At 43.8% G+C, this 26,878-nt stretch overlaps 1 protein-coding gene across 7 annotated transcripts in view; it reads left to right on the forward strand.

The window, feature by feature from the left end:
• Positions 1 to 26,878, forward strand: part of AP3B1 (adaptor related protein complex 3 subunit beta 1) — a 346,462-nt gene that overhangs the window by 80,922 nt on the left and 238,662 nt on the right. For 6 of the 7 annotated variants that reach the window (XM_073344162.1, XM_073344164.1, XM_073344167.1 and 3 more), the window contains 3 exons: positions 553 to 648; positions 5,639 to 5,799; positions 20,057 to 20,123. In XM_073344162.1, coding sequence (XP_073200263.1) covers positions 553 to 648; positions 5,639 to 5,799; positions 20,057 to 20,123 — 324 coding nt within the window. Of the gene's footprint in view, positions 1 to 552; positions 649 to 5,638; positions 5,800 to 20,056; positions 20,124 to 26,878 lie in introns of those variants that run through there. The other variant, XM_073344166.1, reaches the window with a different exon arrangement.

Consider the following 26,878-nt stretch of genomic DNA (forward strand, 5'->3'; position numbering starts at 1 on the left):
AATGGAATCTGTCTGCCCCAATCCCCCCGGGAGTGGGGCTGGGAGCCAGGTCCAGGGGTGGGGCTGGAGTAGAGCATGGCTAGGTGGTGCTCTCGCCCCCTGTGGGCGCTGGCCTGTGGGGGCCCCCCCATACCTCTCATGAACCTTCCTCCATGCCCCCCATGGGGGGCACTTAGCAGTTTGGGGTCCACTGTTCTAAGCTTTTAAAATGCTTTTAATTTTGCATCCCTTGTGGTAGATCAACAGTTAGGAGTACTTTTCAAATACCTGTAGTGTAGGACAAAGGTAGATCTGATTTTTCTTGCTATCTTATTGCATGACATCAGGAATTCTTGATTTATTGTAATTTAGGAAGTTTTGAATGACCCTTCTTCCTGAGGCACTGAGCATGTGATTATTCAGGAATGCTTTTAATCATAAATACAAAATTTGGATTGCCAATTCCTCCCCTTGGCAACTCTGTTTTGCCTTTCAAGTAAGAAATGTAGTTTAGATTTCTATGTGGTCATGTAGAATTCTTAAATTCTCTGATGCTATATTCTGTTTTTTTAGATAAAAAAACTGGTGTACGTTTATCTGATGCGCTATGCAGAGGAGCAGCAGGACCTGGCGTTGTTGTCCATCAGCACTTTTCAGCGAGCTCTGAAGGTGAGTAAATATAGTTAATTGCCCTGATGTGCTGTCAAAAATATAGGTATCTTCAATTGTTCTCCAGATATAGAAAACACTGTATGCTGCAGTTAATAAATATCTGAGTTTAAATTGATTCCGTGTGACTTGCACCTGACTTTTATGCTTTTTTTTTTTTTAAAGGTGTTAAATACAGTAACTAGCAACTAAATTGCATGGTTGGAAGTAACAAAAACAATATTTAAAAAACTTTAAGTAGTGGTTAGAAACAGGAAGAAAAATACTTCACTTAAAAATGTAAACTTTTTTTTTGAAACCTACGTACTTAAAATACATATCTTTGCCTGCTCTTCCTCTGTTCCAGCAGTGTCACAGGGTCTGTACTGACACCTGATACCCTGAAAAATGAGGAGAGCCAGAGTTTCCCTTAAGTAAACTTCTGCTAACCGGTTTTACATGGAAGGTGTTTGGATTGCTTTTGGGGGTAGCAGCATAAAATCCTAAAATAGATTAAATAAAGTAAATCCCCTAAAGAAAATTCTGGGCTGTCACCCATATTAGTCCTAGTAGTAAGAGCCAGTGGGACTAATATTGTTATACTTCCTCAACTCTAAGTTAAAATCATGGGGTAGGAGGGAATGGGAAAATGGGATCAGATAACTAAAACTTAGAACCACCTCTGAAATAGGGTGGCAAAGATTTAGAAAGATATTTTAGTGCAGAGGTCTTGGCATGTGGCATACACGTTAAAGAGAATTACTTTTCTTCCTTCACAGAAGCCTATTTTGGGGGCCTGATGATTTTTTGCCCCCTTACTGACAGATTTGACATTCTGTTTACCTGTGCATCTGGCCAAGAAGAGCAGCATATGACTCCTTATGGATCCAGTCTATATTGTTATTGAGTTAATCAGAAAGTTTATTACAGGCAAAGTGTCATTCATCGGGGCTAAAAGTTGCTTTCCCAATGTTCTCAAACCAGGAGTGAAGGTACAAATTAATATTGGTGCTCCCAAATGCAAATAGTCTATGCTACTGCTGGACAATCAAGCTAGCCCCCCACCCCGGTTCAGTCCTCCTCCCCCTCAAAAAAGCAAAACAAAACCAACCTCAAAAAACTTAGTTTTAAAATGTCACGTACATTCTTATCAAATTCCATTGATCAGGGGACACAGGCAACTGATCAACAAACATTGAGGATGGATTTTAAACAGCAGGTTGCAACCTTAATGCTGGGAGGGGTATTATGTTCCCTGTATTTAATTAGCATTTAACTGGGTCCATTGCAGTGTTCAGAACTCCCATCATGCAGCAAATTACTCAGGGTTGACTCCTAGAACTCAGCTCACTTATGAGTCCTTCCACCTCCCACTGTGTACTGGCACGAAGGAAGGATTTTTCAGGTCTCTCCTTTTTCCCATAGGCAAAAGGACTGCCAGCAAAATCCCAGGTCTAATTTACCTCTGGGAGCTGGTCACTTTTTAGTCTTATCCACACTGTACAGTGGCTACTGGGAGTGCCACATTTAGTATGTTTGCACCCCCCACCCATGCTGCCCTGTAGCTATTTCCTGCCTGATCCATTCCCGAAGGTCGTGGAGCCAAATGTTGGGCCCTGCATCCAACAGATGGATTCAGTTGTCCCTAAAAAAAAAAAAAAAAAAAAAAACACCACACAACACATCGGGCCTAGAGAATTGGCTGTCCCTTTGTGTGATTACTGAACCACTAACCCCAAAAATTACCCTGGTCACTTCATGTTCAAATTTTTTTGGAGCCCTGTTGACGTGGGCTGGCTCAATGGCTCCCTGCCAAACTTGCCTTGTGAGCATCTCTGACCAAACCATAGTGTGTGTGGCCACAACTGCCTAATCAACTCCACGTCCCTCTGGATCCGAATATTTAAATTCAGTTTGTTACAAGCCCAGAAGTAATTTTCTTTAATGTGCCCTGACTTTTTTCAATGGTTAATAATTGTATTGGCTTCCAATTAATACTAATGTAATAAGCCGGGGGAGTGGGGCGGCAGGTTAGAGGGTTCTAGTACCAGAATCAGATACAACAGAATTAAAATTAAGAAATTCAGTGTCCCATGGGGAACCCAGTTGTGTATAGCAAAGACACTCGCACTGCGGGCAAAGCAAAGCCTTAGCCAATTTTGGTAACATAATCTGTAAAGACAAGCAAGCTCCAAACCACCCAAACAAATAGCAATAATATAATATTAGGGTTATTTTTGGTGTCATTCTTTGCATATACTCATATACACTTATACTCTCGCTTTTCCTTGGGGACCTTGGTGGTAAGAGACAAAGGACCAGCCCTGTTCCTTGCATGCCAAATGAGTCTGATGGTGCAGACACCAATGCCTGAAGGTCGGTGAAGGAGAATGACAGCGAAGAGCTTAAGGGTCATTGATGAAAAGCTTGCCCTCTCCTACCTGGTAGCCTGACTTGTTATAGGGAGTGTCATGAATAATAATTCAGATGCCCAGCCTCCTGTGTCCATATCTAACTTTCTCACCCTACTAATATTTGGTGCCTGCATTCTATAGAGTAACATATGAATGCCTCTTATGAATCCTATAGGTTAACATATGAATGCCTCTTAACTCATCATATATGTTAACTATTGCAAAAGCAAGTTTTTGGTTAAACATCTACCAATGACTTTATTGAAAGCCTAGTATCAATTCAGTATTCCTATGGTTATGTACCAAATCCCCTCTCAAGGAAGCTATTTCTGGTTCCCCAAAATCTACATTAACTGTTGGGCCATTTTGTCTGTGCTAAAGGTCATAGACCTATGCTTCACTTATGCTAACCTGCTTAAGCCAGTGTCTCAGAGAATACAGGTCTGTAGGTTCCTTATTTTACTGCTAAGTAAAATAAAATGCTAAGCTAGCTCTGTGGGCTACACCAAGGTGAGTAATCACAGCATTTGATGGCTGCCTTTCAAGCATCAGTGAGTGCAGAAGGGGCATGATCTGATCCCATAACATGACCCTTTCGCTGTATCCTTGAAGGCATATGGCTTCAGCCTTGGAAAATAAACTGCTGATCTGGCAGCCTTCTTGTTGGTCTAATGCACGATAGTGTGCCCACAGATCCAGATATTGACTCTTTTTTCAATGTCTCCTGCAAGCGCAAATGTTAGACGGGGTTGGTGTGGTCTCCCAGCATCTCCCAGCAACCCAACATTAGGATGAACATAGGTCCTGTAGCATTCTGATTGCCAGTGCCCAATTGCCTGGACCTGCTGAAAGTCAGACCTGGTGCTGCAGACACTACTACTCCAAACCTAAAGGAACGTGTACCAAAATTTTTAGGATTGAGGCCTATGACAGCTTTCTTATGACTGCTGTGAATTTATACTGGGTGAGGCAGCTCCATTCCTATGTAAGAATAGTGGTCCTGGCTCCAAGTCCCCTATTCCTAAAAATCCTTTGACTACCTTCACAAGACATAACTGTTAATCTGTGAATTCCCTTAATTCAACCATAATCCCTTTTCCTACTTATTCACTTTTTGAATACCTGTATTTTAAAGACACTGATCCTTTCTTAAATTGTACATTCAGTGCACACCTAGAGCAGTTCTTTGCTGCCTGTGGCACCACCTTGCTACTCCTGAAAGCTAGAGAAGCCACAACAAATGCTGTTTTGAATGAAGCTGCCTGCCCCCCCCCCCCGAACTGCATATTCTGAAATATTTGAACAGTAAACCCAGTACAGTTATTGGGTGCCTGTCTCCCCTACATCTACTGTGTTTGTGTCTGAACCAACCCTCCAAGAGCTTCCTTAATAAGAACCTCAGCAAGTCCTGTTATCCTGCAACATAAAGTCAGGCACATGAGGTACCCTGGGATTGTGGATGAAGCCAATCCAGGGTGTACCAGAGATATACTACATGTCTTATCATTTGATACTCAAGGATGGGCTGGACACGCTGGAATCTTTCCTTAACTCTAAATTTTGCAATTTCCACTGAACTGGCCTCTTAAATCCTGAAAGGTCTGGGGGTCAATGGAGTTTTTTTTGCTTTGGATTGTACCTGAAGCTTTGTTCCCAGTGTCCAGTTGGATCATCCAGATACCCTGTTAAATTGAGTGAGCAATGTTTCCCACACTTCCCAGTCGTTCATTTGTACCTGGCAGCTTCAGGTGGGGCAGCAGAAGCCTCCACTGCCCTGTGGTGCCCCCAGCATGGCTTTCAGAGCTTGCCACTGGCAGGAGGGCCACATGGACAGGAGTGCGGAGAAACAGGATGTGTAGTCCTCACTGCAGCAGCCTGACTCCTGTGCAGCTCCCAAGGGGGATGGGGTCTTGATACTTGAGTGCCTCCCAGAGAAGTGAGAGGTGGGAATGATGTACTACGTACACCCCTGTAGTCTGTTCAAGATTCATCCCCACTGACTGTAGGAGAAGGGCATGTCATTTTTTTGGAAAAAAACGAAAAAATGATTAAACAGGATTTATTGGTGAAAAGGCGAAGATGTTAGAAAAGGCATCTTTTTTGTTGCAGCATTCATGTTTAATTTATTTTTCTATTTTACAGTCTTGATGTATGGGGAAGCTGTATGTAATATTAAGATTGATCTGGGTTGTACAACTTTCAAAATGCCTGAATTTGTGGAAGACTTTAAAATTATAAATAGAAAAATTTATTATTTTTTTATAACAGTTCTCTCTCCCTCTTCTTCCTTCTCCTTCATTTTTCCTGTTTTCATTTGCATAAATAAAACTTGTTAATGTGGTGTTATGTTTGGCAGCTCCTCATAATATATGCAGTATTTTTCAGATTGTTGAAACTTTCTCTGGTGTCAAGTTCCACATAAATTTGCACAATAGCAAAGTGAACCTGAAATTAAAGCCAGACTAATAACAGTAAAATAAAAAAATGGCATTCACGTGGCTTAATATGTCCTCAGTCATTGCAGTATTCATTGCGTGTTTTAATAATGATAAATTTCTGCAGTATTACTTATATTGTTTTGTTTCTGTTCTTTTTAGGATCCTAATCAGTTAATCCGTGCAAGTGCTTTGAGAGTTTTATCTAGTATCCGTGTGCCAATTATTGTTCCTATTATGATGCTTGCTATTAAAGAAGCTTCTGCTGATTTATCTCCTTATGTTAGAAAAAATGCAGCCCATGCAATCCAAAAACTGTATAGGTAAGTAGTCTTTTACCATAAATGTTGAAAAGCTATCCTAGGGAAATTCTGCGCCACTGTGGCTCAACATAAAAATGCTCCCACCCCCCTTGCAGAAAATGGTTTTTGTGGGGAAGCGAAGACAAGTCGCATCCATACTTATCACCCCTGCTCCGCAGCTCAGTCATGTCTGTTTGGGCATCTGATGGGAGAGGTAAATCACTGGGGGGAGGGGCGGTCTGGGAATGCCCCGGCTGCACAGGGATGTTAGTCTCCATCCTCCCTCTTCCCTGCATGGAGCAGCTGGGGCTGGGTCAGATGAATCCCCAGAAATGTCCCAAAAAGAAAAGGAGTACTTGTGACACCTTAGAGACAACGAATTTATTTGAGCATAAGAATTCATAGGAATGCATCTGATGAAGTGAGCTGTAGCTCACGAAAGCTTATGCTCAAATAAATTGGTTAGTCTCTAAGATGCCACAAGTACTCCTTTTCTTTTTGCGAATACAGACTAACACGGCTGCTACTCTGAAACCAGAAACTTCCCCTGGCTACAGGAAGTTCAGCACCATGGGGGAGGTGGGAGGTGAGGGGGGTTTGGATACAGGGGAGTTGGGTGGACAAGGGGAGAAGCTCCCAGTACAGGGATCCCTCCACCACGCCCCCTCCACATCTGGAGCCCCCTGGAAATTCTTCAAAGCTGTGTTCATTGACCCGCACATGTTCAGTAGCTCTCCTTGTGCTCCTGACCAAGGGTATAAGGGGTGGTGCAGGTCTTTACTGCTGCGTGGTCTGAGTTGAAATTGTGTCCACCTTCAGTGCGTAACCTGCATAGTAAACTCGTTCTAAATAGTTCTTATATCTAGTTTAGTAGTTTTAGTTCGCATAAGGTTACCGTTAGTGTAGGATAAGTCTTCCCCCATAGTCCCCCATTCCAGGGGCAATCCTTCCTGAGACAGTGCCCAAAGTCTCGAGATTCAGAAGTGCATCTCCTGTCCTCACTCTTCTCTGTAGTGATGAGCATCAACAGTGCCTGTACTGCCTAAGAGAAGCACATATATCCGCACGGTGCAATAATTAGAAAGGTACAAGAGCTCTGTCTTAGCAAGTTTCTGATGGAGGAGGCTATGAGGCCTTGCTCTCACCTGGGCTCTGGAGACCACCATATACATCAGCCTCAATCAACGAGCAGCACCCCTGTAAGCTCGAGCCTTGAGCAAAGCCTTTACCACCAAAGTGGAAAGAGTCCTTCTGCAGGACTCCCCATGAGAGTAAGGGGAACTCTCATGGGTGTGAGGATGGATCCCTGTAGAGGACTGTCCATAAGAAACACGTTTCCTTCCTGAGCTGGTCCAGACTGGGTAAGATGTCACAGATGGAACCCACAGAATCAGCTCTGCTGAAGGCCCCTAGATTGTATGAAAAGTATGAAAAAAAAGGGATCCTCTGGTTCTGGTGTGACAGTGGAATCGAAGCGAAAAGACAGACACTTGCCAGTCCCATCTACAAGTAAAGGTCTACTGCCTCAATTATCTGAAGACCGACTAGTGAAGATAGGTGAGCCAGGTCCTTCAGATGTCCCAGCTGGAACTCCCTGGGCTCCGGGAGGTATTGAGACCTTCGTAACCCCCAGAAGATGTATTCCTCCTTTACCCGCAGTCTCCACTTCTCTTGCACCCTGTCCTCCTGAGGGATGTCCTTACCCCTGAGTAGGAATTGTTACAGCTGTCTTAGGAGCAGTTACGTTCCCTGGGAAGAAGGACCATAGTTCAGACTGTGCTACCGCTACCAACAGAATCTTCATTAGAATCAGAGGAGTTGGAGGCATCATTATCTCTGAGAAAGCACAGAAGTCCCGACAGGCGCTTGAGAGGCTATACCTACCACTGCTCCAGATACGAACCCCTTGGGGACCACTGAGTCCAATGACCCCTTCTTCTGGCTTCATTGGGGCCTTTGGAACTGCTGCAGGAGACACCTGGACTGCTCCTAGGAGTCATACCGCTGCTCCCCCTCTCACCAGCCAGCTTCATTGGTGTATGAGGAGGAAGCGCCGGAACCAGTTCCAACGGTACCGATAGTACTAATCGGAGGCTTCCTCATCATCCCCAGATGATGCCATCGCTGCCAGATGACCACTGGCAATACCAGGAGCTATTGCAAAGGGTTGCTAATGATCTACAGATCCCACTGGAAGAGGTCCAGGTCCCTCAATACCTTGAACATTTTCCAGCCACAAGGACTGACCAGAGTAGCCTTTCTAATCAACAAGGCCATATTAGATTCGGACAGAGTGGTTTGGCACACACTTGCACCTTGTGCACCTGCACCAAAAAGGGCCATAAGATGCTACTTTATTCCTGCCAAGGGAGCTGACTTTGTTTTCCCATCGTGCTCCTAACTCGCTGTTGGTACAGGCATCGACGGAAAGAACTAGGTTGCACTTTCAAAAACCTACTCCTGAACAGAAGAGCTCAAAGAGACTGGATCTCCTAGGTAGGAAAGTCTCCTCCTCCACAGGTCTGCGGTTTTACATAGCTAATTACTAAGCTTTGTTAGGTATTGAAATAGTATTTTGCTATGTCAGACATGCGGACTTCAGAGCCAAACTACTATGGAAGACAGAGCCCAATTCCAATCTTTTCTGGACAAAGGAAAATAGTGACAAAGGTGGAGCTGTAAACAGCGGTAGATGCCACAGATACTGCATCCAGAAGTTTGTCCACAGGGCTGGGCACGCGAAGGGACTGGTGGTTCCAGTCATCAGGCTTTCCTAGAGACGTCCAAGACACTATCCCAAATCTTCCTTTCGATGAGACCAACCTTTTTAATGAAAAAATGGACAAGTCCCTTCACTTGCTAAAGGACTCAATAGTCACTCTGTGATTCTTGGGGATTTACACTCTAGCACCCAGGAGGAGACACCAGAGACAGCCTTTTAAGCCGCGACTGCCCCCTGCACACACTCCATATTACCAACATCCACCTGAGCCTCTATGCAAATGGCAGAGGATCCGGAGATCCTGTTTCTAGACTCCTACTTCCACAGCTTCTGCTTATTTCCAACTGCAGGCCAAAGGCCATTTTTCACATGCAAGTTGAGCCTCGCTTACCACCATTGTTGCAATCTTTGCCTCCCGTAGACAAGTCAAGAGGTCATCTTATCCTTTTCGCCCACACCTAGGACAAGATCACCACAGAGTTGGGTCCTGGAGGTTATCCATCTAGGATACTCTACAGAGTTTCTTTCTTTCCCATCTCCCCAGTCCTTCTCAGGGACCACTCTGATCAGATGATTCTTCAACAAGAGGTGGAATCCCTCTTAAATTGTAGAGCAGTAAAATGTGTCCTGCCTCACTACCATGGAATAAGGTTCTACTCCCCATATTTCCTAATCCCCAAAAAAGACAGCAGGTAGAGAGCCATCCTTGACCTTTGACAACTCAACATCTTTATTCAAAAACTGAAGTTCAGGATGATTATGCTGGCATTGATTATCCCCTCCCTTCAGGAGGGAATGTGGTTTGTGGCTCTCGACATGAAGGATGCATATTTCCACATAAATATTCACGTATCTCACAGGAAACTCCTATGCTTTATGGTCATCCAAGATCATTACCAGTTTCATGTCCTCCCTTTCGTGTATGGCACCCAAGGTATTCACGAAAATGCTCACTGTAGTAGTAGTTGCCGAGATATGATGTCAGGGCTACACGGTGTTTCCATACCTAGATGACTAGCTCCAGGTGGGCCAATCTCATTGGGAAGTCATGTCACTCACAGAATTTATTGGACACCTTCTTGTTATGGTAGGGGTTGAAGAAAAGTCCATTTGATCACCTAAAGGATGTTAAATTTTTATAGGAGCACAGCTGAACTCTTTCTCCTTCCCAACCCCCCCAAGCATTTTTCTCCACAGGCAAGTTTCACATAATGAGCAGCTTGATCTCTCACATGACACACAGACTGCAAACTATAGTACAAAGCTGCCTTTATTTGCTAGGCCACATGGCTGCATACACCTCCGTGACACCATTTGCCAAACTCCACTTGCCCTGCCTATAAGCTTGGTTTCATTCGATTTATCTACCAAGCAAGATCATAGTGACTCTGATGTCACTGTTCCTATCAGAGCTCTCATCTCCCTCAGTTGGTGGTCCAATCCACACAGGATCATGGTAGGGATTCCTTTCAACCCTACCACACTGTAGGCCACCATCCTGACTGCCTCGCTTACAGGGTGAGGTACTCACCTGGATCACAATACTGCTCAGGGTACCTGGACCACAAGAAAGGCCAAACTACGCACCAACTTACAGGAGCTAAGAGCAGTCCGCTTAGTGTGTAAGGCCTTCCTTCCCCTTATATGCTCACTCCATGTACAGATAACGTCAAACAATATCACCATAGTGGTCTATATAAACAATTGGAGGAGCAAAATCTTGTCCCCTCCTCTTGGAAGCTGTCACACTTTGGAACTGGTGTCTTTGAAACCACATTATGATATAAGCTGCCTACCTTTTGGGCATTCACAACTCCTTGGCATGTTGGATTGCCCTCAAAGTTATATAAGTATGATAGAATTATAATTATGTAGTAGTAGAAATAAAGATAGACAAAAGAGTATATAGGTATTGTAAAAAGGTATGAACATCAGTTCCATGCTGTTGAATTTCACTCTGTAACAAATGCAAGGTCAAAGTGCTAATTATTTCAGGCCGGTACAGGACAAAGAGTCTGTGCTGGAAAGGGATAAGAACTTTGAGGAAATAATGCTGTTCTTTAAAACAACACCCTGATGCTCTTCCCCAGTGGGCGCCCCTTGTCATGCCTATGTAAATCTTGGTATCCAAAGAGGGAAAAATAGATAGTGGGATAAAACTTGTTAAATGAATCAAGAGTCATAGATTGTGTTGTTAAGTAAAAGAATGAATGATGAGCGCATGGAATTGAGAGCCTGAAGCAGGGAAATAATTGGTTAGTAGATGGTGCCAGCCTAATCCTAAGAATTTCAACCTTGATATTGATGGGCCGAAGAATATGCAAAGTGGAGATAACTGGATGACCCCCAGAGGGCAAACTGGAATCCACCCAAAATGCATCAAGGAAGAACAAGAAGATAACATCTAGCCATCATGGAGCTGTCATGGATGTACCATCTGCTGATTGAGCTGATTGATGGTCATCTCAATTGTAAATTCAGCATGATGAAGCAACTTCCATAGACTTGTATTGAACCAGAGACCTATGAAAATTGGGTCCAGGGACTGTGTTCTTTGAGTCTGGTTCTACGACCACCCTCCAGGAGCATCAGATGCGCATCTGACAACGACTTGGCTCCACTCTCGTGTCCAGGCCACCTGGCCAGTGACTTGGCATGAGCAACATGTAGGCTGGTAACTATAACAACCTTTATGTAGAACCTGTGTATGAATGTCTGTGTGTGTGAATGGATCTATATAAAAAGTGCATATAGGAATATTTTGTTGTATTTACAATAAATGTGACAATTTGCCTTGTCCCTCTTGCCCCAAGATCCTGTTGGTATCATTTTTATTAGTGTAACAGGCAGACAAGCTAAGCAGAAGTTTTTTCACAGACATGAATGGGAGATGTACGACACAGTTCTAACCAACATATTTGTGCAGTGGGGTACTCTCCTTTTCATCTCAGACCAACAGGAAGCTCCCCATGTATTACTCCAGAAGAGCTATAGGCCACAATTCCCAGGATGTTGTTCTCCTACTCCTCTGAACAGATGGCCTCAAAATATACCTTTCCTCCCTTTCTCTGCTGCCACAATTTCTACTGAAGATGTCACAAAAGGGCCACCATCATCCTCCTGGCGCAGACAGTTCTGGTTCTCAGAACTCCTAATGATGTTCATGTGCCCACCTATCTGAATCCGCTCATGCTGGGGAAATCAAGTACCACAACCTGGGCTCACTCCATCTCACAACCTGAATTTTGGGTGGGCATTGGAAATAGAACACTCATACTCTATCTCTGTCCAGGAAATGCTTAGCCGAAGTAGAATGGATTCTACTAGAGCCTGCTACCGGACTGAATCTCAGTGTTTTTTGATCCGGATACATCACCCCCACCACCACCACCATATGCCTGATACTGTGGACATTCAGATCATCTCCTCTGCTTAGATTTCAGTCCTTGCTAGGGTACACATAGCCGCTATCAGTGCCTTTCTCCTTCCGGTGGAGAGACATTCTGTCTTATACGCTTGACTACCGTGCCATTTATGAAAGGCGTATTAGGACCTTTTTACTGGTTATTAAACCTACGCCTCAATGGAACCTTGTCCTGTCGATATTCACAGGTCTGTCCTTCAAACCTTCGGCAACATTGCCGTGACCTACTTCTCTATGAAGATGGTATTCTTACTGGTCCCTATCTGTATTCCACTACCTGCCCTCCTTCCCCTCTGCTTTGGATCCTGTAAGATTGTGATAAGAGGGAACTGGAGAAATGTCAACCTCCCCCTTATGCCCTCGATTGGGAGCACAAGGAGAGCTATGTGCACATATGGGTCAATGGACACTGCTTTGAAGAATTAGACTTGAGCGCATGGCATGCCTGCATACCCATGTGTGGAATACACACAGGGACCACACATCTTGAAGAACCTCCAATTACAGTAAGTAATCTCCCCTTATCACTGCTCCCTATTTGTCAGTGTATCCATAACTTAAAAATAAAATATTGTCCATTAGGAATTGGGGCCTCATCCACTTGGCAAACATTAGATTTATCTGCCTTCCATTTTTTCCCATTATCTTACTGTTACATTTATCTTGTATGCTAAAGGTGTTCAAATTAATAAATCATCTTGATTTAGCCAAGATAAACTGAGCACATATTAAGTTCCCAAAAGAGGTCTCACAGAAAATGATAAATTCCGTACTTGAAATTCAGATCTACCAGAACTTGGAGTAAATTTTTAAAAAGGGATGTGGGAAATGGCTGTAGGGAGTTCTGACCAAAAATTACGTGTCTTACTGTAGCATCTAGAGGCTCCAGCCACGTTCTGGGACCCATTTTGCTGGATGCTGTACAAACATAGTTAATACAATTTCTCTGCACCTTGAAGTCTTTAAACCACAATTTGAGGACTTCAATAGCTGAGGCATAAGTTAGGGGTTTGTTACAGGAGTTTGTGGGTGAGATTCCATGGCCTGCGTTGTGCAGGAGGTCAGACTAGACAATCCTAATGGTCCCTTCTGACCTTAAAGTCTATGATTCTATAATTTAATAAAGTTAAGTTGCTTGCTTCTGCTACTGGGGGAAAAAAAAAGCAGCGAATCCCTTTACCACTAGTAAACATTCAAAATTAAGCTAAGACCAACAGACTGTTGTACTTAAATTAGTATAGCTCAGAGTTGTCAATAATCTGTTAGTAACTGTGGCGGGGTGGGGTTCCCTATCCAATGTGGGGTGAGTTCACACCGTCCCTCAGACTGTCCTTTACCTCAAGGCAGTGAGACCTAAGGACTAGAGTTGATGGGGTTACCCTGGTCTGCAGGGCAGTAAGGCCTAGCTGCCAGAGTCAATAGACTGGCCCTGGTTCACAGGTCAATAGGAATTAAAAAAAAGTATAAACATTTTAAACTAAACAAGGTCTGTGAATGTTCTGAAGCAGTCCCCAGGCCTGGCAGTGCTCACCAAAGTATGTGCCTAGTCAGCAGGCAGTAGGATGAGGTAGCTACTGTGGTAATATGGCATTACGTAAGGATCTTGCCTCTGTATGTATGTGGGGTAGAACCAATCGGTGTAATAAACTATTGAGTAGTGGCTCTTCGGACACCTCTAATGGTTATACCAAAGAGGTTTGAGTCTGTTTATTGCCTCATAGCTGATGGACTTGGTCCTTTAGCTCCAATTAGTAGAGGGGTCATCTTTGAGATTCCGAGATGCTGGTTTCAGTACTTGAAAGCGACCTGATTAGAGGTGTCATTACACTCATCTAGTTACTGTGCCATTAAAGCACCTGCTGATTCCGTGGCACAGTGGCCTATGCAGCCTCTCAGTATAGCAGTTTTCAATGCTATAGTGCATGCTACTGAGGCTCCCTGTACCAGGTTATGTGACTGCCTACCGCATCAACATACGCTAATGGCTGCTGCGCACCTAAAACCTGCCAGTGCTAAACTGTCCAGTAAAAAGGAATGAGGAAGACTCAGTGGTATCCTCTGTGCTTCTCCCAACCTCTCCTGCTTCCTCTTCCTCAGAGCAAATAGGTACGGCATTGCTACTTGTGCTTGAGACCACCCACTGGACCACTTCAGAAATGGGGAGGGAGGAGGGTCAAGCACCCTGCCCCCTCCCCCAGCCTGCAGCTGGGAGCTGTAAGATCCGCTTTGCCCTGGAGCTGGGGAGAGTCCCTCTGCCAGCAACTGGAGAGCTGGTGGGAGGTCCCTTACAGCAGCTGCTGAGTAGTGCTAGAAGTCCCTCTGCTGCTGTCAGAGGCGGCTGGGAGCTGCAGAGGAAGGGGGGCCTGCGAGCGGTGGCAGCTGTTTGGGGAGCTGTGGGAGGCCCCACAGCTGCTGAGCAGCTCTGGGGTGCTTCTGCTGCCATTGCTGGTGGCTGGGCAGCTGAGGGGTCCCCACTGGCAGTGGCAGCTGGTTAGTGTGGGGGTCCTCACGCTGCTGGCACTGGGGAGCTCTGGGGATGGCCCTTCCAGCAGCTGCTGAGAAGCTCCAGGGTCCCTCTGCCACCGCCAGAGGCAGCTGCGGGGTGAGGGTACTGGCTGCTCACAGAAGCTGAGCAGCTGCAAGTGGTGGGGGGAGGAGGGTCCCTGTTGATGCCGGCCTGCCAGTTGCAGGGGGATCCCCCACGGACAGTGGTGGCTGAGCTCTTGCAATGGTCCCCCGCTGTTGGCTTCAGCAGATGTTAATGAGTATGCTCAGTACACCCTAAGTAGCAAATACAATCAGCAGTTTTTCACACTGCAAGGTGGTTGGTCAGCTGCGGGGGTTCCCAATGTCACAGAGTTCACTGGAAGTCACGGATTTCGTGACTTCCACATTCTCCGTGACATTGTAACCTTACTGATGAGTCACAAATCCATTAGCCCTGATCCCTCTTAAAGGGCTAGGGCCACCCTGTGACAGATATACTTCTCACAATGACACCAGGCAGACTAGTGTTGCCTATGAACAAGGGCCTTCTCAAGTCACAAAAGTTATCTGGCACATCTCAGTGTCTATCCCAGCCACCTCCAGCAGGGCAGATAGGAGGTCCCAGCCAAGAAGTTGGAATATTTCTATCAGTACCTGACCACAAGGTCCTTAGTTGTATAGGCAGCTCAAGAAGTTGTAACAGGGAGCTCCCAGAACCACTCCTTGTGAGGAGAGTCCTAAGAAACTGAATCTCTTAGGCCATAAAGGTCCTTTCTTCTGTGAGCCTCCAATTAGAATGGCCAACTATCAAGCCTTGTTCTGTATATAGGGCTTCCTCTTCTGGGATAGGTTCTCAAAGCTACTTGATAAGCTGCCAAAAGTCCATCAGGATGAGCTTAAAGACCTTTATGTCAGAAAGTAAACATAGTGCAAGAAGTTCAGTACAGGCTGCACTTGTAGATTCCAATGCAGTGGCAGGGATTATGGTGTCAGCTGCCGCCATAGGGTGTTCTTCATAGGTACAAGCATCTAGGATCCCTCAGATGATAAAGATAATAATAGAAGATCTCCCTTTTCGAAGGTACCGAATTATTTAGCAGGAGTGCAGTTGAAACTCTTTATAGTTTCAAGGATAGAAGTGACTTTACATTTCTAAGACTCTGCGTCCCCACCTTGCAGAGAAAAGAGGTAGCAGCTCTACTAAAGGCACACATCTCTGCCCCAGTACTAGTCTTAATAAATACCATTAGAATCTCTGAGGAAGAAGCAGAAATTCCTCTGTGACCACCCTGTAACTTGGACAGGCTGGTTTTAAAAACAAACAAACCCTCTCCTCCCAAAACACCCTTCAGTTTCTACATGAGTATAGAGCGACTGATCAGACCACCTACAGATCCCTTTTTCCTTTGTTGCCTCCCCCACTTCCCCCCAAGAGGAGTCTTGAATGGGATAATCTCGGACCAAAGTATCCCATCCGGTTGCAGACTGTTCCAACCCTGCTCCCTTCTGTCTTCTTTCAGGGACCCCTCTCATGAGAGTTGGTTGAAACAATAGGTAGACTCCCTGCTACAACTGGGAGCAGTGGAAAAAGTGCACTTTAGTATTCAAAGGAAAGGGTTTCACTTCTTTCTTCTTTGGAATTAAGGAAATTGAACACCCGTCCTTGACCTTTGATGTCTCAACATATTTGTTCATTGTGTTAAATTCTGTATTGTCCCCCTAATTTCCATGATACCTTCCCTGGATCCTGTGGAATGGCTCACAACTCTCAACGGTCAAAATGCATCCTTTCACATCTCCATCCATCTGGTACACAGGAAGTACTCATGGTTTCTGGTATGAGCACTAAGGAGTCCTGCCTTCCAGTCTCTCAGCAGCTCCTCGAGTCTTCACCAAATTCCTGATCAAACTGGCTGTACATCTTTGGAGGTGAGACAAACAAGTTTATCCTATCTAAGAACTGGCTGGCTTTGGGAAAATCCCCACAGCAGATAACTGACTGAATTCATTTGATATTCCACCTATTGGCTTCGCTAGGCCTAAAAGTCAACAAAGTCCACTCTGACCTCCAACTGGAACTATAGAATTCACCAGGACAGTGTCAGATTTCACATTGGCTGTAACATACTTACGTCAGCAATGATTCTAAATGATAATCGATTAGACGGCTCCAGATGCATCGCAAAACACTAGTGAGGATGTACTTGAACTCCTAGGATACATTTAAGCATGCATCTATGTCTCACAGCAAGCCAGACTTGACCTTGAGACTCTGCAAAGATGGTTGAGATCAGTATATCTACCAAACAGATCCAGCATAGTCCCCCTTGGTCATTATTCCTTCAGAATTCCTATCCTCACTAAATTGCTAGGCAGAACCACAGCATTTCCTTTCCTCTGTCTCTCCCTACCAAGACCTTAGTGATGGATGCCTCCACTCAAGGAAGGGGAGCCCATTTTGATCATCAAGATTCAAGGACTACGGTTGGCACAGGAGGCCATCCTGTATATAGATGTCCTGGTGTTCAGGGCCATACAGTTAGCATGCAAGGCTTTCTTACTCCTTCTATGAGTCCTCATTGTTCAAGTTCTGACAGACAACACTACTGTGATTCACTCCAACAGGCAGGTAGTGGGGAGAGATCCTCCCTACTCCCTCAAAAGTGACACATTTTCTAAACTGCTTCATCATATTAGATCAGGAACTCTCCGCCTACTTGATCTACAAAACACCCTACTGGATCAACTTAGCAGGGACATTTCAGAGAACTATGAAAGGTCCTTCATGATTCAGTCCTCCCATGACATCTTGCTCAGGTGGTGATTCCTGATAGCGGGCCTCCTTTCTACCCTACTTAGCAACAAATGCTGGACATCTTGCTCCAAAGGCGTGTCAAGCCTGGGTTTGCTGATGTCCTCTTTTCTACTTGCTGTGGGCACAGAGACTGTTCTACGCTTTCCCACCGATTTCTTTTGATACCCAGTATCCTCAGGAAACTAAAATGGGATGAAGGCACTGTGGTCATGATAGCCCCTACATGGCCAGGCATTTTTTGTTTTTCTCCCAGGTGAATCTGTCAGCCTGTCCACCAATCACCTTAATCACTTTTCACTGACATAATTTCCAAGAAGCAAGGCTGGATTTTGCACCTGTACTCTGCATTTGTTATACTTGACAGCCTGGATGCTGGTTAGATGACTTATTAATTCTAAATTCTAAAACATTGTCAAAAATCAGAAAACTGTCCACCAAAATGACTTAAAGAACTGAATGGAAGAGGTTTTCTGACTTGGTGGCTCAGCAGCAGCTCTTGCATTGACAACCTCAGTCTTGGTTATTCTGAACTACTTACTTAACCTGAAGCAATCTGGACTTCGTCAGTTCAATCATGGTACATTTAGCAGCGCTCTCTGCAAATTACCCTCCAGTTTGGGGTTAAATTTCAAATCTCATGGCTTCAAGGTTTTCGAAGAGCCTCACTCATATCTTCCGCCTGTTAGAGGTCCTCTTCCCACACCCCCCTATTCCCCTCACCTTTCTGGAACATCAACATAGTTCTCACTGGCTTAATGGGACTCTTGCTCTCCTTTTGAGCCTATGGCAACCTGCTTTCTTTCTCAGCTATCAATGAAAACAGCCTTTTTGATGGTTGTTACTTCCACCAGGAGAGTGAAAAGAATTCAGGCCTTTCCTGCTGATCCCCTTTATGCCCTATTTCAAAAAGACCAAGGTCACTCTTAAGCCTCACACCAAGTTACTTCCTAAGGTAGGACAGGATTTCCACCTTAATCAATCCATCCACCTTCCAGTTTTTTTGAAACCTCATTCCATCCAACATGAAATAAAACTTCATACCCTAGACATGATGCTTTTATTTAGATTGTGTCTATCTGACTGTGGCTTCTGCAGAAAGGATTTAGTGGGTTTTTTATTGTATTGAGACTGGGTATCAGATAGCTAAGAAGGAGCCTTTGGCTCTCCTTAGAACTCATTCCACTAGGGGCTTAGGTAGCCACCACTGCTTGCTTAGGTAATATACCCGTATCTGAAATATGTAGAGATGTTGCCTGGAGCATGGTTCATTTACTTACTACTTATTCCTCCGTATAGGCTTTCATATTTGATGCCAACTTTTGTTAAGGCTGTCCTGCAGTCACTCTTCAAGTAGGACCTCTCTTTCCACCTCCAGGCTTGAAACAACTTCTTCAGTGACAGAGAGTAGAATCTGTAAGGACAATCACTCAGAGAGCATGGTGTCTTACCTTGAAGAATCCAGTTGCTGTATAGTGTCTTGTCCACACAGATTCTACTTACCTGATGATTAGCAGTCCTATCCATGTGGGATTCTTATTGGTAAAGGAAGTGAGTGGTAATTGGGGATCTCCTGCCCCTTATGCCCTTGGCTAAGATGATTGGAAGGGTAGGTGGAGTGCAGACACAGCCCTGGAGATGGACACTCTTATTAAAAAATAAAAATCTGATGATGTGTGCATGGGATGCATGCACACCTAGAATAGGATCTTTGTGGACAATACTGTAGGGTAAATAACAATACTTTTCAAAATAAAGGAATGGTACTGAGAACAGACAAAAATCTAATTTGTCAGCATTTAATTCCTGTGCTCTAGTTAATTTCTACTGTAAACCGCTGCTTATTTCTGCCATGTAATGTCAGCTTTAAAGAACCTGAAATTGTTTTCAGTCTTCGTAGCAAAACCTTTTATTTATCTGATAAGAATCAGTTTTTGTTTAGTTCATAAGTGTTATCTTGTTCTTATTCCATTATGTCAACTCAGTCCATGAGAGTTTTGCCCCTAAGTCTTTGAAGATGAAAGATATGGATCACTTTGAAAGGGTTTTCAGATATTTAAGTAATTACTTTCCAAAATGTATGACAGTGCCTTCTTTCAATGTCTTTTCCCTTGGGAAGTGGACAGTTGAAGCTGACATGCTTGCTTGTGTTCTCCTATCTTAACAATTTAAGGCTGCAGTAAATCTCAGATGTGTGCGTATACATGGCATCGTAACTCATGTTCATATTTTCCTTCTCTGAAATATAACACTTATCTTCCCTATGCCTATTCATATAGAACTTTGAACTTGAGGTCTGTATTTCCTAGTAATCCCCATAACAACTCAGAGTAATGCTCTGTTGAATATAGCTTTTTTAAAAACTAGATTCCAGGACTCTAACCTGTTACTGGTCAGACTAATGGAACAAGCAGTTTTCAAAATTCTGATCTTTACTGATGAAGGGGGTTAGAAAATTTTTTTTTATTAAACAGAAAACTAACCCTCCAAATCCTCCAACCCTGTTCTGAATGTTCGTGTGTTTCGTGTTTTTTGTGAGTTGGGGTGCCTGCTTAGTTCCAGAATAGTGAACTGTCTGAATGCTGTAACAGAAATTAATGTGAACTATTCTTTGCCATTTTATGTTTCACACACTCCTCTGCATCTTTCTCCTTCCCCACAATACCATGTGTTTGGTTTGAAAATAATTTCACTTTCCCCTTGTTTGTTTCCTTCCCCTCCTTGCTAAGCCTAGCTTATCTTTGTTTCAAGTGTAAACCTGACCATAAAATGTTAAAGGAATATATTTTAAAAATGAAAAAAACCTATCCTTTGCCTTGTTTCTGTTTTTTAGTCTTGATCCAGAGCAAAAAGAAATGTTAATTGAAGTGATAGAAAAACTTCTGAAAGATAAAAGTACGGTAAGTAACACAAATTAGTGTAATTTTTAAGAGTATAATTGTACTGGTCACACTCTTTCAGCAGTGACCTACTTAATGGTTGCCATTACATACCATTAAATTTGAACTATGCAACATAGCTGACTGTCTTAATTTTAGCATTTCCTAGCTTACAGATGCTTGAATTTGCAACCTTACTGTTGTTTTATGTGAAATTACATTGTATTTAAGAAATGTTATTATATTCTTAAAGTCTGCATTGTTATGCTTCCACACAAGGTGGCAGAAAGGAGTTTGACATGAAGTTTTAACTTTGGCATTTTCTGGCTTTTGCGTGCTTCATCATACCACCTTAGTGTTCACAAGAGCTTTGGTTTAATATTGCCACAGGGTTTCTTCCTTTTTTAAAAGAATACTATTGAGAAGGTAATAAAATAAAATACGGAAATTCACTCTTTAGGACTCCAAAGCGCTGTTGTCATGTGGGACGTCAGGGAAGAGAGGTGGGAGAAGCACAGACAGTGTAAATACAATAGTCTGGAACTATTTGGCTAGACACCACCAGAATGCCTTGATCCATGCATTTTAAAAACCCCATTGAAGGGAGTTGTTATCTTGCAAATTGTGGCCCTAATTTGGGATATCATTTAAGTCCTTGCTGAAAGTTTAGCCACTTAGGTATTGCCCTGATTTAGAGCAGTCTGTTGCACCACGTATCTAAGGCCCTGATTCAGGAAAACATGTAAGTGTGTACTTGAAGATACATGTGAGTATAGCCATTGACTTTTGCAGGACTACTTGCCTGCTTAAAGTTAAGCATGTGCAAAAATACTTTCCTGGATTGGGACCTCAGTTAGCCATGAAAGCATTCTCAAGAAAACGAACTTAGCATATGAGCTTTCTACCACTTTATTTTCAAAAGTGCACTCTCTCAAATCAAAACAAATTTTCACAGCGAGGACTTTTATTTATATGCTAAAATGAATGTTTAGACCCCTTCCAGTTGTTTTGCTTGTACAAATGTTCTAAAAAAAATAGTAGTCTCCTTGAAAAATTGTTAAACTGTTCTTCATCAAACATTTTTTAAAAAATTCCCCTTTAAGGACAGACAGTTGTGTGTGTGTCTAGTCTTTATGTTGGCAATTCCTGACTTGTGGATATTTAATTTTGCAGGCTTCATGATTTTGTAATGTAGCTTTTGTAGGGATTTTCTTGTTGTGTGGGGTTTTTTGTTCTTCGTATTTTTAAAGAAGGAAAAAATCCAAAAAAGTACCTTTATTTATCTAGACAACATGGCTAAATGCCACTAGAAAGACAAAAATTATTTCGGTTTGTCTCCCAGAACACTACAGATGTTGTGTGGCCTGCTCATAAAGAGGTCAGTGACACAAGATTTCTACTGCTTTGTATAGAAAACTTTTCTCTGGAGATCATGCCATCCTTTGAGTATATATTTATGATAACACTGAAGGACACCAAGACTCCTTAGACAGTATTGTAATTAGACACCTGCGGTGTGCCAACTCATGTGGGTTCGTGGGCTTCGGTGCTGTTTAATTGCTGTGTAGATGTTCCGGTGTGAGCTGTAGTTTGAGTTCTGGGACCCTCCCACTTCGCACAGTCTTAGAGCCAAGGCTCCAGCCTAAGCCTGAACGTCTACACTGCAATTAAAAAGCCCCTTGGCCCAAGTCAGCTGGCATGGGCCGGCTGCAAGTTTTAATGAGTCAGGGCTAATTACATCCTAATTTGACTAGATACAGAAGTGCTGTTTAGCTGTCCAATACCTAGAATACTGAGCGAGAACAGTCAAAATACTATTTTTAAAAATATTTTGGTATAGTTTAAAATATTGTGATCCTCTGTGCACTTGTTACAATTCTTAAATGTTCATAACTGCAAATTGAAACAGTATTTTGATCAGAACACTGAAGCTTATCCACTTCCATTGCTACAGAAAACTGGGTGCTCACCAACTAGACATGCACCCATTGTCTGCAGGCAGGGCTCTCCTGTTGTTTCTATCTTCCCTGCTGGTGTAGCCCTCTGAAATAATACAAGCCACAGATCTTCTCCCTGCCCTGCTTCACCTATCCCAGTTGCCAGCATGTTTGACTAGTCTCCATACTCACTTGAAGGAGCTGAGTGTTCAGTTTGCAGCAACAGTAAAACAGGACTTACTTCCTATTCTTTAATCTTCCCCTACACCTCTTCAGCAGCTGAGGCACTTCCGGGTCTGGCCCCCAGTTGCTTTATCTTAGGGGCAGTAGAAATAGGACTTTTTGTTCACCTGACACATGAGAAAGTTCCGTTGTTTCTCTTCTATGCCCTACCCATATTAATCCAGGACTGTTTGTGCATGTGACATTGGGGACAAACAAATCCTTGCCTGCCTCCCTCACCATGGCTGGTATTTGCTCTGATCCTTGTCCTGCCCTCCTTTCTCTGTCAATCAAGGATTTCAGGGGTAAGGTGGTTTGGTCCTCCACCTCCCCAGCATTAAGGGCCCATGCTGCTGTTCTCCTCTTCCTGTAGCTACGAAAAAGCAGCTTCACTGCTGCCTCCTGCCTTTCTTGGAGCTATGACCCTCTGCTAGGAAGTTGGAAAGGGAGATGTCTAGGTTTCTCTCATGGCATCTACAGGGATATCAGGAGCATGTTCTGGACTATTTTCCAACTTAATTTTAAAATCTGGTCTATCCTTAATTCAGCAAGTTGCTCTTGATCCATTAGTGTAAGATTCTTAGCATTTTCCATTTCAGGGGAACTCCAGGGCTCTTAGACCCCGTCAAAATGTTCTATATGGGTTGAAGGAAAATATGAGCTGAATTTTTGTTCCAGACTTTTCAAATGCTCAAATGACATTGACCAAAATTCTGCCAGCAGGATCTGCGATGTTTGCCAGGTGTAACATTTCTGTGGTGCCTCTTGTTACTTTTCATGCCAGAGGGTTAACTTATATCTAAATCTATGCGGTGTATCCTTGCAGGAGAGAAGATTCTTGTTTCTACTTTGCATTTTCCTGTTCAATTTATTGAGGTGGTGGAATATATCAGCCAGGTAGGCAAGTTTTGCATACCATTCCACATCAGAGATCAAGTTCACGTATATGGATTCCTCTGAAGTTGAGAACGTTTTTAACTCCTCCCTCAGCTCATACAAACATGAGTGAACTTTCGCACAGGAATGCCACTGTATTTGTGAGCAAAAGTAAACTCTGATGTTTTGCTCCCATTTCCTCAAACAGCGAGAAAAGAAGACATTTTAAGGACCGTGATTTTATTAAGTTCAATATCTTTACTGCTAACACTAAAGCTCTACTGGCAGTGTTTTGGCCATGAGAGCTTCACATTGCAGGAAACAGTGGGTCTCCAGCACATCTGGTCTTTGTTCTTTGACCTTACTTAAAACCCCTTCACTTTGCCAATCTAGGAGGCAGCCCCATCTGTGCAAACCCTAAGACAGTTTTTCCAGTGCAATTCTCCCTCCTCAAGGAAGGCCATTGTCACCCTGAAGATTTCCTCTCCAGTCGTATGACTTGGCGGCAGTTTGCAAAATAAAACCTTTTTCTTTTCTGCTGTCTCCATCAACTTACCTGATTTTTAGCCGAGAGTTGAGCCTGACCACTGATACCTGTTGATTCATCAAGCTGTGGTGCAAATTTTCCTCTAGGCTTGATTTTTTTTTCTCAGAGCAGAGTTTCAGTGTCAGCTGATGTCATCAATGTGGTGTCTTATTGTATTATCTGAAACGGGAACTTTTGCAACTTCATTGACTGCATTTGCGCCTAACATTACTCTCACCATTTCTTTGTGTGCTGGTAAAATTAACATCTCTGCAATTGTATGCAGCTTTTTTTGCCTTCACTACAAGGTCAGCAACCAAGTAGCTTGCTTCCAGTGCTTTATCAGAAGCACAGTGACAGTCTTTCATCATTTGTGCTTCTTTTTCATTCTGATCCTTCAAACGCTTGAAACAATATTTATCCTTCTTGGCAAGGGACTTGTGTTTACTTATAAAGTGTCGGTTTAACTTACTTGGCACCATTGCATGATTTGAGAGTTTCTACTACACTTGATACATTGTGGAAGAAAGCAAGATGGTTCACCTGTAAACAAAAATCCTCATCGCAAGTAACTCTCAGTAGCATTGGCTCACTACCTCAACTTTCTTATGTTCATGTTAAGCTTCCTCACTGAAAATAAATGTGGAAGCGCCAGAATCTTTTCTTCAAATATTTATTTGTCCCTTTTTTGAGTCTTCAGTTCAAAATTCACCACTAACTTAATGGCTGATAAGAAAATATGGCTACCACATGAACAGCAAGGTCATTTGAGTGTAGCATGATGTAAAGTCGGTCTCATGCATGTTCACGCAAAGAGCAACAGCACAAAGTGCCGTCTTCCAACAATCTAAGATTTGTATGGGTAGTCCTTCAATTCTTATTCAAGCTGATTCAAATTCAACGTCAAGATCAAACGGCTTGTGAGTCACCTGAAGTGGAATGGACATGCAATCACTTGAAGAAGAAGAAATGGTTACTAACCTGTTCCCTAACTACTACTGTTTGAGAGAGGTCCCTATGGGTGCACCACTCCAGGTGATGGTGCGTCTCTGTGCCTTTGCTTGGAGAGTTTTAGCAGCAGTGCCTGTACGGTCATGCATGCATTGTGCCTGCTTTGCACGCTGTTGGCACTTCATCAAGCGTATGTGCAACTGAGACCCCTCAGTTCCTTCGCAACTGTCCCTGGCCTGAGATGGAGTTCAGCAGTCCCTTTGAAAACCTTTGTTTCTATTGTCTCTTGATAAATTTAGATCAATTAGTGAGTGATGATAGTTTAGATAGGTTAAGTTTCAGTTATTAGTGTTACTTCCCATACAAAAAATATAATTTATTTATCCTTCCTTTTGTACAGCTAGTGTTAAGTTAGAGAAACGCCTGGTTCACCAGGATTTAAAAGATGCACAACATACAGAGAGACGATGCCTGTGTCAGATGGACGCACTCAATGTGTTCGTTGCCTTGGGGAAGTTCATATTCCTCAGAAATGTGCCCATTGTGACAAACTGAAAGGTAGGGCATGCAGAGATAGAGACCTGAGGCTGAAACTCATTTCAATGGAAAAGTCATTAAGACCAGCCTCTGACCCAGGGCAGGAAACCTCTTCCTGGCATAGGTCATTGGTCTCTTCACCACGAAGGTTCCCGAAGACCAGAAAATGTGCAAAAAAAAAACCCCCCAAAACAAAAAAACTTCACTACATAAAGAGCAGACCAGCAGAAAACAGTTGCTGACCAAATTGATCTCATTTGGTGCTGGCCACACCATGACTCAAGACGTGTGACACTCTGGGCATCTCTGGGACTGCCCATGTGGAGGCTGCTACTTGAACCCAGCGCTCTGGTGAGGAGTCTAAGGCTTCTAGGCTGCCCATCTCCATCATGGCACTGTCAACAGCGCTAAAGGAGACAGTACCTACAACTGCTCCTATTACGGTGCTGCAGCCTAATGCTGCTAGTGCAACAGTGCCGACACAAACTGCCCTGTCACCAGCTCAGCACACCACACTCCCAAAGCAATCGGCACCTCACTCTTCGGCACTGAGACTCTTGGCACTACACCACTTTCTGTATCAGAAGGATCTGTTTTCATAGACAATAAGGGTTGGAAGAGACCTCAGGAGGTCATCTAGTCCAACCCCCTGCTCAAAGCAGGACCAACACCAACTAAATCATCCCAGGCAGGGCTTTGTCAAGCTGGGCCTTCAAAACCTCGTAGGATGGAGATTCCACCACCTCCCTAGGTAACCCATTCCAGTGCTTCACCGCTCTCCTAGTGAAATAGTTTTTCGTACTATCCAACCCACTGCAGCTTGAGACCATTGCTCCTTGTTCTTTCATCTGCCACCACTTTGAACAGCCTTGCTCTCCATCCTCTTTGGACCCCCCCTTCAGGTAGTTGAAGGCTGCTATCAAATCCCCCCTCACTCTTCTCATCTGCAGACTAAATAAGCGCAGTTCCCTCAGCCTCTCCTCGTAAGTCATATGCCCCGGCCCCCCCTAATCATTTCTGTTGCCCTCCCCTGGACTCTCTCCAATTTGTCCACATCCTTTCTGTAGTGGGGGGCCAAAAACTGGACACACTACTCCCAGATGTGGCCTCACCAGTGCTGAGAGGAATAGAGGGGAATAATCACTTCCCTCAATCTGCTGGCAGTTCTCCTACTAATGCAGCCCAACATGCCATAAGCCTTCTTGGCAACAAGGGCACACTGTTGACTCGTATCCAGCTTCTCGTCCCCTGTAATCCCCAGGTGCTTTTCTGCAGAACTGCCACTTAGCTAGTCGGTCCCCAGCCTGTAGCAGTGCATGGGATTCTTCCGTCTTAAATGGATGGACTCTGCACTCCTCCTTGTTGAACCTCATCCAATTTCTTTTGGCCCAATCCTCCAATTTGTGTAGGGACACTATCCCTACCCTTCAGCTTATCTACCTCTCCCCCCAGGTTAAAGTCATCCATGAACTTGCTGAGAATGCAATCCATCCCATCGTCCAGATCATGAATGAAGATGTGGAACAAAACTCGCCCTAGGACCGACCCCTGGGGCACTCTGCTTGATACCAGCTGCCAATTAGACATCGAGCTGTTGATCACTACCTGTTGAGCCAGCTTTCTATCCACCTTACAGTCCATTCACCCAATCCATACTTTTTTAACTTGGTCTCCTCAATTCTGGGGTCCCTCTTTTGGGCACCAATGTCTCTCTGGGGCCAGTGGTA

This window comes from Lepidochelys kempii, chromosome 5 (assembly GCF_965140265.1).
Source record: "Lepidochelys kempii isolate rLepKem1 chromosome 5, rLepKem1.hap2, whole genome shotgun sequence".
NCBI lineage: Eukaryota > Metazoa > Chordata > Testudines > Cheloniidae > Lepidochelys > Lepidochelys kempii.